Source organism: Globicephala melas, chromosome 7 (assembly GCF_963455315.2).
Source record: "Globicephala melas chromosome 7, mGloMel1.2, whole genome shotgun sequence".
NCBI lineage: Eukaryota > Metazoa > Chordata > Mammalia > Artiodactyla > Delphinidae > Globicephala > Globicephala melas.
The window spans coordinates 91376934-91392147 of NC_083320.1; the positions used below are offsets into that span (position 1 = coordinate 91376934).

The 15214-nt window shown below is 39.1% G+C and overlaps 1 protein-coding gene across 2 annotated transcripts in view; it reads right to left on the reverse strand.

Moving 5' to 3' along the window:
- The window catches only part of THSD7B (thrombospondin type 1 domain containing 7B), a 1218744-nt gene that overhangs the window by 48187 nt on the left and 1155343 nt on the right, over positions 1–15214 (reverse strand). For both annotated transcript variants that reach the window (XM_030883051.2, XM_060302483.1), the window contains 2 exons: positions 1993–2134; positions 480–595 (listed from right to left, as the gene is read on the reverse strand). In XM_030883051.2, the coding sequence (XP_030738911.2) occupies positions 480–595; positions 1993–2134 (258 nt within the window). The remainder of the gene's footprint in view (positions 1–479; positions 596–1992; positions 2135–15214) is intronic.

Genomic DNA, 15214 nt, shown 5'->3' on the forward strand with positions numbered 1-15214 from the left:
ACTTACCTTGCAAAGAAAAATGCAACTGCGCTAATTACCTAGCAATCATTTGCTCAGCAAATTAGCAAAGTATTCTAATAGCAAGTGTCAGTATTCATCTTATATGCAAGGAACAGTGTTTCCTATTTAGGCAAATGAATCACCCGCCCGATACAAAGAGTCATATTTAAATATTAGAGTCACCTGATGTCAATAGTTTGTTGGCAAATAAGTTCTTTAAAATAATGGAAAAAACTATATTTTTAATGAATCCATTTCCCCAATGCAAAATGACCTTTCCTGGTCATTTTAACTAAGTTCAAACTAGTGAGATATAACTGTATGGTACTAGTACCTCTACTCTAACTGAACCTAAGCTGTGATGAGAAGAAATCAGACTGTCATTTATATCAAGCATTGTGGAGGTTGCAGACCAATATTCAAAAAAATAAACAAACAAACAAAGCCATGGGTGCGGGATACAAGTATACACAACTCACCTGCTCGCACTGGTCCACACTAACAGGCTTGCCATCACTGCGCACACAGCTCAGAAGGCGGGTCCTGACGCCTTGCCCACAGGTCGCATTTTCACTCAGCTGGCACGTGCTCCACTCTACAGGCACAGGGTCACCACACTGAGTTTCAAAGTTATGACCATGTGAGCAAAATACAACACACCTTTGATTCTCTGCATTGGTGGAGGAGAGTGTGCACAGAATCCTAAAACCACTTTCAAGTGGCTTCTAAAAGCATCCTGCAATTCTTTTATTGAAAAACAATCAATCAGATCACCAAATAACAAAGTGGACTACCTTCCTAAGTTTGGTTTCTTGAGGCCAAAAGCCAAGTAATTTTTAGAAACCATCTCATAGTTGGCTGAGGTAGGAAAAGAGAAACACTAAGCACAAGGGCAAGGAAAACCAGTTGGGAATCATCTATTTGCTGGGGACAATGGAGAGAGGAAAACAACAACAACAACAACAACAACCAGAAACGATGCTAGTCTTTGATGTAAACTTGAAGATGTTTTCAAGGAATAAACATAATTTTCTAAATCATTTGGTATATTTGGTACATTGGAGCCAAGAGAGGTACCCCAGAAGGGAAAGGGGGCAAGATATATGCACTATTTCAGGAACTCTCATTTTAAGAAAATTATTCTCTCATGAGAGAAGCTTTTGTCAGTTTGGCTAATTGTATTACAAACTGGACACCAGGAGTTAGCATAAACCATCCCATGACTAATTCTTTTAAAAAATCTTATTTTGTTTTGTGGGTAGAAAAAAAAAGATCCTAGATCATATACAGTAAGAACCTATCTAAGGAGATTTTTCATATTTGGTAGATGATCTAAGAGTTTAATAGGAAGAGCAAAGCCATATATAGTAAAATCAGCATTTTAAAGACATGCTCTTCCAGTAAAAGGAAATTTTACTGTATTTCTCAAAAATTATTATGAAAACTAATGATCCGAAGGACCTTTAACTAAAGAAAAAGGGAACATACGCCAGGTCAATGTTTACCTATAAAGACAATCAGACAGCCCCACAGAATTCCCTAGGAGGTTCTCTACACGAGAAATCTCAGTAGTGCCGCTGTGTCCTCCGTGGGGAATTAGTTTCAGGAAAAGGCTATTGTTTTGCCTCTGCAGGCATGTGGCCATTTGGTCATCAGTACTGAATTCTATGCTGAGACAACCGCTTCCACATTTCGTGGCATTCTGTGTGTCTGCCGCTCCAGGGAATGGCAGGGAGCAGATCAGCGTGACTACACAGTCCTTTGGTATCAGACACTGAGCCCTGTGGTGCCCAAGAGAAACCTGAGCTGTGTCTGAATGAGGCCGTGGTGATTTTCAGTGCCTCTAAAACATCCCTATCCACTGAGGTCCCCCATTCGTGAGCCCCGTAGAGCAAGTACAGCACAAGCTTGAATTTCTTGAAATGACAAAAGCCATGGACCAGCTCCATTCTATGACAGCTTGGTTCCTTGCTTCGTGGTTTTCAACCGTACCTGTTAGGTTGTACTGGAACTGGAAGCAATTTTCGTTGAGGAGGCAGGGCCGCACCTGTGAGTCTTCAGCGCACGTCCTTGAGCTCAGTGACGGCCTCAGCAGATGGCGGGTTCTTCTCTGCGTTGTGTGTGGATCACACGACTGTGAAAATCAAAGAGCAGGCAGAGTTAGAAAGGACCCCGTGTTTGTTGATAAATTCTATGTGCTTATCTGTATACACAGAGACACACGTACAGCAGCCACAGGGTAGAGACTGTTGAGAGTATGAAACAGAATATTTAGAAAATAAAACCATTATGGGATTCAATGTAAATAGTTTGGGGGGTTTTCACCTGACAGCTCTTTCTTGTTCTACATTACGATGAAGCCTACATTTCTATCTCCCATGTATAGGTAGGCACATGAGACTATTTTCATCCATTAAACACTCTCTATTCTAAAATTCGTCTGCCACGTAGCAAGAGACGCATGCATTTTGATGTTTCAATGAATGAAGAAAAGGAAGATAATGTCCCTTGTGCCCTCAGATAGTCTAGCCGAATAGAAATAATCACACAGAACATTTTAATGAGAAAATCATTTAAAAAAAAACAGAGAGAGGGAATTATGAAATCAATATTGCCGGTGTACCAAAACTTTTCTCTTATTTGGGAGGACCTCTGATCCACAGAAGATGAGCCACTGCATGCTGTTGCCATTTCAGCAAAATAAATGTACAAATATGAACTTCAAAGATCTCCTGCAAAAATCAAAATCTACCCAGGGGTCTCACATGTCCTCTTATAGCCTCAACTCATATGACATTCTTGAGCCAGGTAAAGCTACCTGCTACCTGTCATCCATCTGCTCTACGCACAGAGGACCTTCAGAAGTTCCCCCCTACTGGAATAATCTCCTTTCACGTGTCCTAAATCCTATACTTCTTCTTCTTTAGAACACTAACCAAGGCTTCATCGTTGACAGTCTTTCTCTTAAGAATGACAGATCCTTCTCTTCCTTCCTAAGCAACCCATGCTGAAGAGCACAGGCTTTGATTCTAAACATATACATATATGTTCCACCTGCCCTTATGTGATCATTCTTTGTTTCTTTATTACTCTGTCTCCTTTTCTTTATAAACTCTTTGAAGGCATGATGGATCATGATTTCTACTTCCCATATCACTCCCTGAAAATCTTGGTATACATTTTACCCACAGTGGTTGTTCAATAAACACCATTAAATATGGTCACGACAACGTAATTCCAGACCCAGAAACCTCGGGCACATAGATGTTTAAGCCACAGGAAAAAGAAAAGTCTCTGAAGTGATGTCATCAAATCATCATTTCCATATTTGGGATGTTTTGTTTATTTTTTTATTCCTTTACCTTTTCAGATATTGTAGCAAGAACAACCTGTAAACTTAATCTTGGCTGTTAATCAAAATGATAATGTTGGATGGCACTGAAATATGCAGAAAAATGCCACAAAAGTCTCTTCTAATTTTAAATGTTTAGAGCCATTGAAACACATTTACTATCCATGTGGCTTTATAGTTGAATCGTCTGTCAATACTTTTAAAGTCATTTTATGTTTTAATTGTATCAGATTGTCTCTAGATGATCAAGAAGAGCCATTGAAATCAGGTAATTATTCTGTATTATCTGAAAAGGAATCCCATGCTAAATGCTTACAAATAATTTCTTATTAGTTCACCAATTTGTTCTCATGGGAAGGAATAATAACTTAAATGATTTACCAATGAAAGAAAATGAAAGTATCTTAAAAGATACTCCTGATTAGTGTTCCACTACTTTTCTACCTTATTAAAATCAATTAATGTTTGAACCAAAGGAGCATGTGTAAGGATTATGAACCTGTTTAGCCTAAACCATCAAATAAAGCAAAAGAGAAAATAACACACACAAACATGAACACACAATTGAAATTACTATGTAACCTTGAACAAGTCACTTACATATTCTGTATCTTAGTTCTTCATCTAGACCTGGGTGAGAAAGGGGTTTGAAGAAGACAGGGGCATAATTTGATAGTCTTTAAGAATACCTTCCCTCAGACCTCATATGCGTATCAGTCTCTAGTCCGCTGGATATGCTTTTAAGATGATACCCTCTCTCTGCCTGTCATTCATAGCCATGTAGACTTTAATGATCACTTTCTAGAAATTAATATATTGAAAACCAACACTGCAGCTAACTGTCTTACTAACGCTATCCATAGAAACAGGCAAAGAAGAGGTGCAGATGACCGAAATCCACAAACACAATCCAACCTAATCTCAGGTGATATTTGTACATTCCACCTTCTAAAATTGCCCTAGTGCTGCTAACAGGTCATAGATTGACTTGGTGGGTCTCCTCACTCCTTTCTCTTCATTAGCTATTTATTGGAAGTTCATAAGATAATGAATAGGTCACTAGGGAGATGAGGGTGGGCTAAGAAAAAAAGAATGACAGAGGCGGCTTACACCCAGATGATTTCTTTATTGGATCAAGACTCTTCAGATATAAACTGGGATCTTTTCTCCCCTACAGTATTTATACAAAGACATACTGTCAACTTCCTGAATAGAGAAGTGAGAAACTGATGTGTTGATAACTAACTGAAAGTCAACTTTGGACCAGTCTCATTATAAAGGACAAAGTTATATAGCTAAAGTTTATTTGCTAGCGAAGGAGATGACCAATAAGAACCAGTAGAATCTGGTACATAAGCCCTTTTATGAGACTAGATTTTTGAACTCTGAAAACCAGCACTTACCTTAAAGTTCAATCCTTCATTACGACATTGTGCCTTCACACCTTTTGTTCTCTCTAGCAACAAGGCCTTTACCCCTGGACCTGACCTAAATCTTTGTATTCATCTGTCAAAATTAAATCAGACATTCCCTCTGAGAGCCTCCACTGACTTCCCTGTACTCTTATAAATGGAATCACCACGTGTAGTAAACATTTCCACTGCACTAGTATTGATATGTGTATTCCTTCCCATGGGCTATTTGGAGAGCATGTGTCTTAATTTTCCTGGACACTGAGAGCCTTGTCCTGTGTCCGACATACAGTATGTAAATAATAAATATTTGGCGGTGTAGGATAATTTGGTTCTTTCTGGGCGATAAGACCGGATTTTTGTAAGCTGCCATTAGCAGACAAAAGGTCAACCCTCGACTATGATCACACTGTCTAAATGTAAGGGTTCCCCATAGGTCTGTATGTCTGATAAAATGAGAATATAATATTTTCTCTCCTTCCCATACTTTTTCTATAAAATCCAAAGGGTATTTCCCAGAATTACAGTCTATCATTAAACTAATAAATTATATCAGTAAATGAGTTTTTAATTTACCCATATAAAATAACAGACAATTTAGATGATTTATCTTCAACAACTCCAACTAAGAATGTATAATTTGATACTTTTCTCACAACACTGAACTATTGACAATGACAGTTTAATAAAACCTGGCATAAATCCAGGTACCTGTGAATTGAAGTCACTCTGTAAATTTCTTGTCTTGAGATAAGCATGACTCCCTAAGGCCTGGCCTTGTCAGCGCCCATCAGATATTGAAACCCAAGGCCTTTACTCTGTTACAGGGTATCTCTGATAATTCTGAGAGTGTCTCTCCCTCATTTAGCCAATTAGCCCTATTGTCAGTCAGTAGTTCTGCGTTCTGTCTTTCATGAGGCAAAAAATAAAAAAATAAAAAAAAAACCATTGCGATGCTTTGTAAGGAAATTTTTGAATGAAACTAAACCCTGATTCTCAAAGGTTGATAAGAGAAAACCTCTAGGATAGAAAAATTGCCTGAAGAATGTTACTCATGCCTCTCTTGTTTAAAATATTTCTCAGAGATTCTGAGAAACCCATTACAGGCATGAAAAATAAACGTTCTTTGTCTATCATAATGCAACAAAGAGAGCAAAGTCAAAACCATACAGACTATATGCTCAGTAAAATGAAGTGACAAGTTGTCTCCACAAACCTCAAACTATGAACAGGTGGGGACCAATGACTGAAGTTACGGAACTGTGTGAAATCAGCATCCAGCAGGAGAAAGAAGAAGGTAAAAATGGGGCATCTGACATACCCAAGAATACCAAACTGGAAGACTAAACCTGGGAGTAGGAGATTTTTACATTCTCCAAAAGCAGGTGACTATAAGGGATCCGTGGAGAGATCAGTAGGTGATTATCAGTTTGGGCAAAGTTTCTCCTTACAGTAGTACTTCCACAAGTAAATGAGAAAGATGAAAGAATTGGAAGGTTGCCATTTTGTGTTTCCTAAATGATAAAGAGTTTAGGCTTTGACCATCAGTGATAGCCAAGCACATAAAAAGGGATAACCACACCTCGCGTGCCTCCTGAAAAAGAGCACATCTTCTATGGAGGAGTCTTGCCAAAGACCCGAATCTGATTAACTCTCTGCGTCCAACTTCCAATTTATGGGAAATTCCAGGACAGATGAACACGTTAAACTTCACCACGGGGATGCAATTTAAGAGACAGACTGGGAAATTCAATAGGAAAGGTGACCTGTTTCCTTACCAATAAATTGCTGGAAGTAAAAAAAGAAAGAAATGGAAGAAGCTAGATTAAAAGAGATTTGAAGACATACATAAAAACAAGCTTGAACTTAATGGCTAGCCCACACAGATTACAGATCTAAAGAAAAAAGAAAAAAGATTATCATAGAAGTCTGTGCAGAGCTGCCTTCTGAGGGAAGTGAGGAGGTTATAAGCTATGAAGCTTTTTGTGCGTCACTGGCAAGTTTCTATCTCCTAACCTGGGTGGCTACTGCAAGAGTGTTTACCTGATCATTAAACTGTACAGTTTGTTTTACATGGTTTTCTGTATTTGTGTTAAAATTAATATTTTAAAACATTTAAAAAAGTTATCTCTCCTATCATCCTTGGAAAATTTAGGTTTCTTTTCATTATGGGATTTGATAGTCTCCCGATAGCAGTCTTTCCCGAAGTATGTCGTTTTCTACAGTGTGTTAACAGGCGCCGAGAGAGAAGAGTTTCACAGTCAAACGCCTTTAGGAAATATTGAGCTAAACAGTGCTAAACAAGGATCTTTGTAATAGATCTTTACTATGTTTTTACAGAGTCTTCTATTAAGGCATCAAAATCTGTTTTCTCCTCTCTTCCAGGGCACGAGAGTAGACCATATATCCCAGCCTTCCTTGCAGGTGGGCGTGACCAGGTAACTGAGTTTTGACAAATGAAAGGTAAGTAGGAGGCTATGTGTGACACCCCACCTCTCACCCTAAAACCTCCCACAGGCTTTCCTCTGTGCTCTTCACCCTCTCCAGGGATCTGGAACGGTGATAACTGGAATGGCTTTGAAAGCCAAGCTTGAAGATGGCAGACGCTCCATTAGCCGGGATCCCAGGATGACTGTGTGGGGCAGAGTGTCCTATCCCTACCTTGAAATCCCACCTGGGACTGTTTGCTGGGAGATAAATAAAATTTTATTCCATTTCAACAGTTACAATTTGGGGTTGTTTTTGCAAATAATCTATTATTATACTATATATTGTGATTCTCTCAGAGTCTCAAACTTTTATGTATCCATTTAGCATTCCACATAACACATTTTGGGAAGCATGGACTTGCAGATTTTAAGATATAAATGAACAGGAAATGCTTCATAAATTACAAATTTATTAATTTATTATCTATATGAATCAATTGCTCTCCTTAAGAACTCTTCTAGTAAGGTTTCCTTTCACTATTTTTTTTTTTTGGCTATGCCATGCAGCTGTGGGATCTTAGTTCCCTGACCAGGGATTGAAGCCAGGCCCTCGGCAGTGAAAGTGCAGAGTCCTAACCACTGGACCCCCAGGGAATTCCCTCCATTTACTTTAAACAAATAGTTTTTGAGAAAACATTAAATGCAAGGCACTGTACCAATGAATAAAACATCATCTCAGGGAGGATTTTCCTTTTATGCTGTGGATTTCCAAGAGATCATGCCTTGTCTCCCCCATAGATTTACATTTTAGAAGCACATTTTAAGGTTTTAGAAGGAAATACAGTTTTTTCATCTTCCCTATAAAACAAAGGTGTTTACTAAATTTGCCTCTGAGGAAGTTAAGTTTAGTTTACTAATTTGTGTCTGTTGTAAGGGAAGGTAGCAGGTGAGATTGATCTAGGTCATCTGAAGAGGTGGTTTTTGCAATCTTCAAGTTATGACAAATTAGTGGGTTGTGAACACACTTTTAATAACTGATAATTTTATAGTGCTGGTCACTGTTCTAAGTTCTCATTTCATCCTCATAACAGCCTTGTAAGGTAGATATATTATTTTCCCCATTTTACTGATAGCACAGAATAGTTTAGTAATTTCATCAATATCACACAGCTAGAAAAGGGAAAAGCCAAGATTTCAACACCATCACTCCAATACTACAGTCCATGTGGACTATGTTCTCAGTTTAGTGGGTAAAAATCAGCACTTTAAAAACTGATAGAGCATAGCACGGAATATGTCTGTCATATACTCAGGGTGAGAATGATTTCATAAACTGTTATTTCTGAGAATATATATATATATATATACACACATGTATGTATATATATACACACACACACACACACACACACATATATACATATCTCCAGAAGTAAGTGATGACGTATGTGATCATTTGTGATATAAAATGTATTTCTTACAGTGTGTCATGGTCGAAAATGTTTAAAAGCCACCAATCTAATGAAAAATGCTTATCAAAAGAACTTTTCCATTAGACTGTCATGATCATTGTTGCAAAACTGCTTTTTCCATTATGTAGGTATGTGGTTTTTATTTTCCAAGTATAAACTATTACTCTATTTAAGAGGTAGATGTTCATCCTATTTTTCATTCTACAGTATTTCTATCAGAAAACCTCTTTTATTCTTTAAATACCAGGATTAATTTCAGGATAGAACAATTATTAAGTTTTTATCTATAAAACCCACATTTGGGCTTCCCTGGTGGTGCAGTGGTTGAGAGTCCGCCTGCCGATGCAGGAGACACGGGTTCGTGCCCCGGTCCGGGAAGATCCCACGTGCCCCGGAGCGGCTGGGCCCGTGAGCCATGGCCACTGAGCCTGCACATCCGGAGCCTGTGCTCTGCAACGGGAGAGGCCACAACAGTGACAGGCCCGCGTACCGCAAAAAAAAAAAAAAAAAAAAAAACTCAGAAAAAAACAAAAATCAAACAAAACTCAGAAACCACTGTTCCCCATTTAGGCATGAGCTAATACACAGTGATCTTAGCCCTAAGGGGGTTCTCCCACAGTAAGGCACAAAGAACATTCCAGCACCTGTGATTTCGCTCCTCTCATCTAACGATCTGGGCATTCTCTTAACCTTAGCCAACCTCTTCTGCAGATGCACCCGGTACTAGAGTAGTGAGTGGTTCTCCAAATGTAGACCCAGTACCGTACCAGCTGCATCAACATCACCTGAGCACTTGTTATAAAGGATATTATGGATCCCATTCCAGACCCACTGAATCAAAAACTCTGGGTGGGGGAACCCCCAGCAACACCAGGGGTGGGGTTCAGCAACCTGTGTTTTAAGAAGCCCTCCAGGTGATTCTGATATACTCTGTAGTTTGAAAGCCACTGTCTTTGAACCACTGTTTGAACTTTCTATGTACGATAACAAACTCCTAATTTTCCATACCCCAGCATCTTCCTCTAGTCTTTCCTATCTTTTTCAATGGCAACTCCAGCCATCCAGAGGCTCAGGTCAAAAACTCCGGAGTCAGCTTCGATTCTTATTTACCTTACACCTTGTAACCACACCCTGAGTAGATCCTTTCAGCTCTAACTTCAAAGTAAGATCCATGATCCAGCTGCTTCTCATCCCCTGCACCAATCCTACCCTGGTCAAAGTCACCATCACCTTTCACTTAGATTATAACAATAAGCTCCTATCTGATTCTGCCCTTCCCATTCGATGATTATGTTGAACTATGGCACCAGAATTATCCTTTTAAAATAATGCAAGTTAGATCACTCCTCTCTGCCACACTCTTCAGTGATTTCCCAACTTAGCCTGAAAACCAGGTCCTTTCCTCGGGCCTACAAAGTCCTGCCCAGTCTGGCGCAGCACTGCGTGTGAATGCTCACGGCATTCTATGCTCCCTGTACGTGGCTTCATAAACCACTTCCTAGTTGCTCCTGGACAGCTGCAAGCACTCTTTGTCTCAGGGCTTTTGTTCTTGCTGTTCCCTCTGGCTGCAATGCTCTTCCTCCCACACCTGCATGATTTGCCCCCTTACTTCTTTCAGGCTCCTGCACAAATGTTCTGCTACTTGAGAGGCTTTCTTTGAGCAGGCTGTATAACAACATCAGTAACTCTTCCATATCACTTTGTTTCCCTATAGATTTTTTCTTCTCCATATCACTTACTACTACCTGATATGCTATATACTAAGTGGGTGTTTCCTGATGTGTTTTGTTTGTTTTTAATTATCTCTCTCCCCTGTATCAGAACGTAAGCTCTGTGAGGCCTGGAACTCCTAGAGGAAAACATAGGCAGAACACTCTTTGACATAAATTGCAGTAATATTTTTTGGATCCATCTCCTTAAATAAAGGAAATAAAAACGAAAATAAACAAATGGGACCTGATTAAACTTAAAAGCTTTTGCACAGCAGAGGAAACTATTGACAAAATGAAAAGACAACCTACTGAATGGGAGAGAATATTTGCAAATGATATGACCAATAAGGCATTAATATTCAACATATGTAAACAGCTCATACAATTTAACATCAAAAAAACAAACAAAAAAACAATTATAAAATGGGCAGAAGAACTGAATAGACATTTTGCCACAGAGGAAATGCAGATGGCCAACAGGCCTATGAAAAGATGCTCAACATGACTCATCATCATGGAAATGCAAATCAAAACCACAAGATATTCTCATTGATTCCTGATATTTCCAGTACCTGGAATATGCCCAGGCCCATGAAAAATACTCAATAAATAGATTTTCACAAACAGTGTGTTAGTGAGTGACAACCCACACCTTGCAAGGGCACTCTGGCCTTCTCATTGGCTCAAACAGAAAAGGCATTTATCACTTAGTCTCTCCAGGACTTTGGGATATGTAATGAGTCAGATGAGATTAATGAATGTAAGCATTCTGAGTTATGGAAATTTTGGATTTTGCAAGTGCAGGGTACTCTTATTATTACTGTAGTTTGCACAGGTCAAAAGATAGCATACAACAAAGGAATATTTACTATGACATCATAGCAAACATGATCAGAAATTAAAATACTGTAAACTAAAATTATCGGTCAATCAGAAGGGCCACAGGTTAAATTCCTGGGTCCTACAATGATTGGTTCTGTTTCTTCTGATACTTTACCCTAGATGTGAGGGGTCCAAAAAGATATGCAAACCTATGTATAGCAGAATAGCCTCTTAGAGCTTCTGCTTGTCTTTCGAGAGATTAAATGGATAATAACAATAGAGGCTGAGACTATATTCTGGATGTGGCCCTATCCCCCCAAATAATAGCAAAAGGCAACATTTATAGTATGAAGACATACCTAGCATTGTGTGGTGAACATTCCGTGAGATTATCTCCTTAAAGCCCTTCAACCTCCCAGTGATCTAGGTGTATTTTGAAGATCCTTGTTTTTACAGATGATAAGATTGAAGGTCAAAGAATAAAACAACTTTATAGTAGGTGCTCCAATCAGGATTTATATCTGGCAGGGCCCTTTGTCCCTCAGCATCTTCAACTGTTCTGCTTGAAAAGTAGCAGTATTTGTGGACCATGTTGAGGTGGGGACAGTGGCTAAAACAAGGCATCACAGTTTCACTGTGGTTATACGATATGTGGTTGTTGTGACTGCTATTTATTTTAACCTGGAAAACATTTAGTATGGACAATGGTAATGAGAGATGGAAAGGAGAGAGAGAACAGACACAAGGAACTATGGCTTATAAACCAAGCAAAAAGCCAGGCAAATCACAGACTGAATAATGGGAGAGTCAAGCTAGCGTTAGGACAACAAATAAGGCTTCCTGCCTGCCTTTGAGGAGCCTGCAGTTCATGAAAGATGTTCCCAGTCTAGAGGCTGGCTCGTCAGATTTAGGGAGTTAATTGGAAGGAGTACCAGACTCGTGTCTTAGTATAATGGGACTGACAAGAGCAGGGGCAGAAGCTACGATATCATCAAGATGATATAATGTTCCCGGTAAGGCTTTCCTGGACAGTTGCAAAGAGGAAGTTAGGATGACACATAAATAACAGGAGATTTTTGCTTAGCTAAGATGTTTGGGTAAAAATTTTATAACGGTCAGGGACAACCCCACATAGTTCTTTCGGCTGGTATTTTATGACACCATGGAGTTGTGAAGGTACATATTTATAACCCAATCAGAGGCCTTGGAACAGATGAGTGATGTATGGCATATCCAATCAGAGAATCCTACTGTCACCTATTTATATTATTGCTGGGGCTTGGGAATGAAGAAAGGAGAATGGCCTAAACACAAGCCAAAATACTTTCAAAGTCATGAAAGAGAAAGAAAGATGGAAGAGACTTAAATATGCTTAGTGCAGTACGGTTTGGAGCCTGTAATGAAAGGAATGGAAATGCTACAGAGGGCATTATTTTGACCATTGAGAACATGGGAATATGGCCTACAGTTAGCTATAAGTATTGTGTCAATATGGCCTACAGATTAGCTATAAGTATTGTGTCAATAGTCAAGAATTACTTGGCTATTCTGTGATTATGTTAGAAAATATCCTTGTACTTAGGAAATGCATAATGAATTAACAATATTATGGTGCAAAGGGGCATGATGCCTTCCTCATATGCTTAAATGGTTCAGAAGTAATAATAGGGTGTGTATGTACGTACACATATACCATTATGTTTTCATGTGTGTGTGTGTAGGGGAGCAGAGAGAGTTAATAAAGCTTAGGTGGCTAACTTCAAGATTGAGGTTATGAAGTTTTTATAAATTTGAAATATTTCTAAATAATTTTTGTTCAGTAAGAGAACTATAATGACACCAGCACACCAATGTTCAGGAGACACTAATGAATGTCATAAATGAAGCTTAATTCATAGCCATCTCTTTGGCACCCAGAGGATCCTAGGTGGCAACTCCTGTTTGAATTGAGGGCAGATAAACTCCTAATCTCAATCTCAATCACTCTCCCTCTCCTTGCTTTCCTTCTCTCCTTCTCCTTCTTCCTTTTTAAAAAATGTCCCATGTGATGCTTACCTCTCTTTCTTTACTCTAAACTCCAACCATTCAAGGACCAAATAAAAAGACAAGCCAGACTAAGCAATAAACTGCACTGGGGCTCCTGGCCTATAATGGGCCCCAGGATGCCATCTGGAATGAGAATCCCAGGATAAAAGGTTTGGTCTCTGTCAGCAGTGTAGGAGTCCCGGACCCCTCTTTCGACCCCAGAGAGACTGAATGAAAGTCAATTCTGTGATATTTTTGTGCCCCATTCCATTTCCAGTCCCCACCATAAACCAAAGAAAACGGGTCCATCACTGCATCAACAGAATGTGTCAGGGATCTCATTCTCCACTTTTGCCTTTGCTCTTCCACCGAAGAGTACTGGGCCCCTTTCCTCTCAGAAGTATCTTATCCTCTGGTAGCCAAAGTCATTTGACCTGCTAGAGGAAGAAGTGTTATCAAGTTCTGTACACGGGGCTAACGACATAGAGGGCGCCCGCACGGCACTCTGATCTGGGTTCATTCTTCCTAGTCATACCATTGCTCTAGGCTCTCACTCACACTGAATCTTTTCTTCCTTTTTTCCCCTCCTTCCCCATCACTCCTCTCCTCTCCTTTGCCTAACTAAACCTTACCCATCTCTGAGGTTTCCTAAGAATGTTCTCTCCCTGGAAAACTTCCCTGATCCTCCCAGAGGTTAGAAAATGTGCCAACGTATGCTCTCATTACACCCTTCGTTTTTTCCCTATTAACAGCTTCTACTCTGTTGAAATGGATTAGGAATTTTCTGCATTCCCCATTAGACTGGAGGTTCCATGAGGACACGGAATCTTCACTGCCACAGCCCCAATGCTTAATATAGCATTTATCACAGAGGAGGCACTTAATATTGGTATTCACATAATACTTACAATTTATTTTTGTACTTATATGCTAGACACTGTGCTAAATGATTTACACATATCAGTCACCACTCTAACTTCTGAGATGTGCACTACGATTCCAACTATTTAACTTCCTGAGGTTAAATAACTTGCCTGAAGTGCCAGTACTAAGAAGGGAAACAAGGAGGAAAGAAAATACAGTGCATTGGGGATGCTTCTAAGGCTCAGACTTATTTCCCACAACTGTTATTCAGCATTGCTCTGTACCTAATGCTTGCCTCTCAACATGGAAATGAGGATCTCAAAATAGACATGCAACCAAATTGCATTTTATCTGGGCACCTCCTGGAATGGGGGAAAAATCTGCAGGAGGAGACTATGGTCTCCATAAAATCTGTAATTATAAACTAATTTTAAGGTTAAAAACGCCCACAGTATTTCTACCTGCAAGTACTATTATTTTTCTCTATTACTACCATGTAGCGAATATAGTATTTTAAAACTTAAAAAAAAAAACCCTGCAAATATGAAAACCTAAGGAATACTAATAGGATATGATGAATCTAATATAGTCAAACACATTGCATCCTTCTTTAAGAAACCATAGTTCACTTGAAATTATTCATAGGGATTTTTCAACGTAATATGTATATTGTGACCAAAATGGAAAGGAAGTTAAGACTTGGAGAGGAACACATAAATTTTAAAAAGCTGAAGTGTGTACAAAAATCAGCAAGAGAGCTCTCTGTCCATTAAGACCCGTGAGACATAACCATTTTACAGAGAGGTTCCCTGGCAATCAATGGTGTAGTGCACCATAAGAGAAATTATTTTTTCACATTTTTTTCCCATGTAACCAACCTGGGGGATTGAAACGATGCAAAGGAGGACCTGTAGGATAACCCTCTGGTTCTATAAACACATGTTTAAAATTCAAAGTGAAAACCTGGCCTTTTCTTCTTGGACATGAAACATACATTTGGGATGGGATAGAAATCACAAGTAAAATGGAATACGGATGACAAACCTGAGTTCAAAACCATTAATACATAGTAGTTTCACAGGAAAGTTAATAAAAGCCATCATAATAATGAAATATCATTGACAGT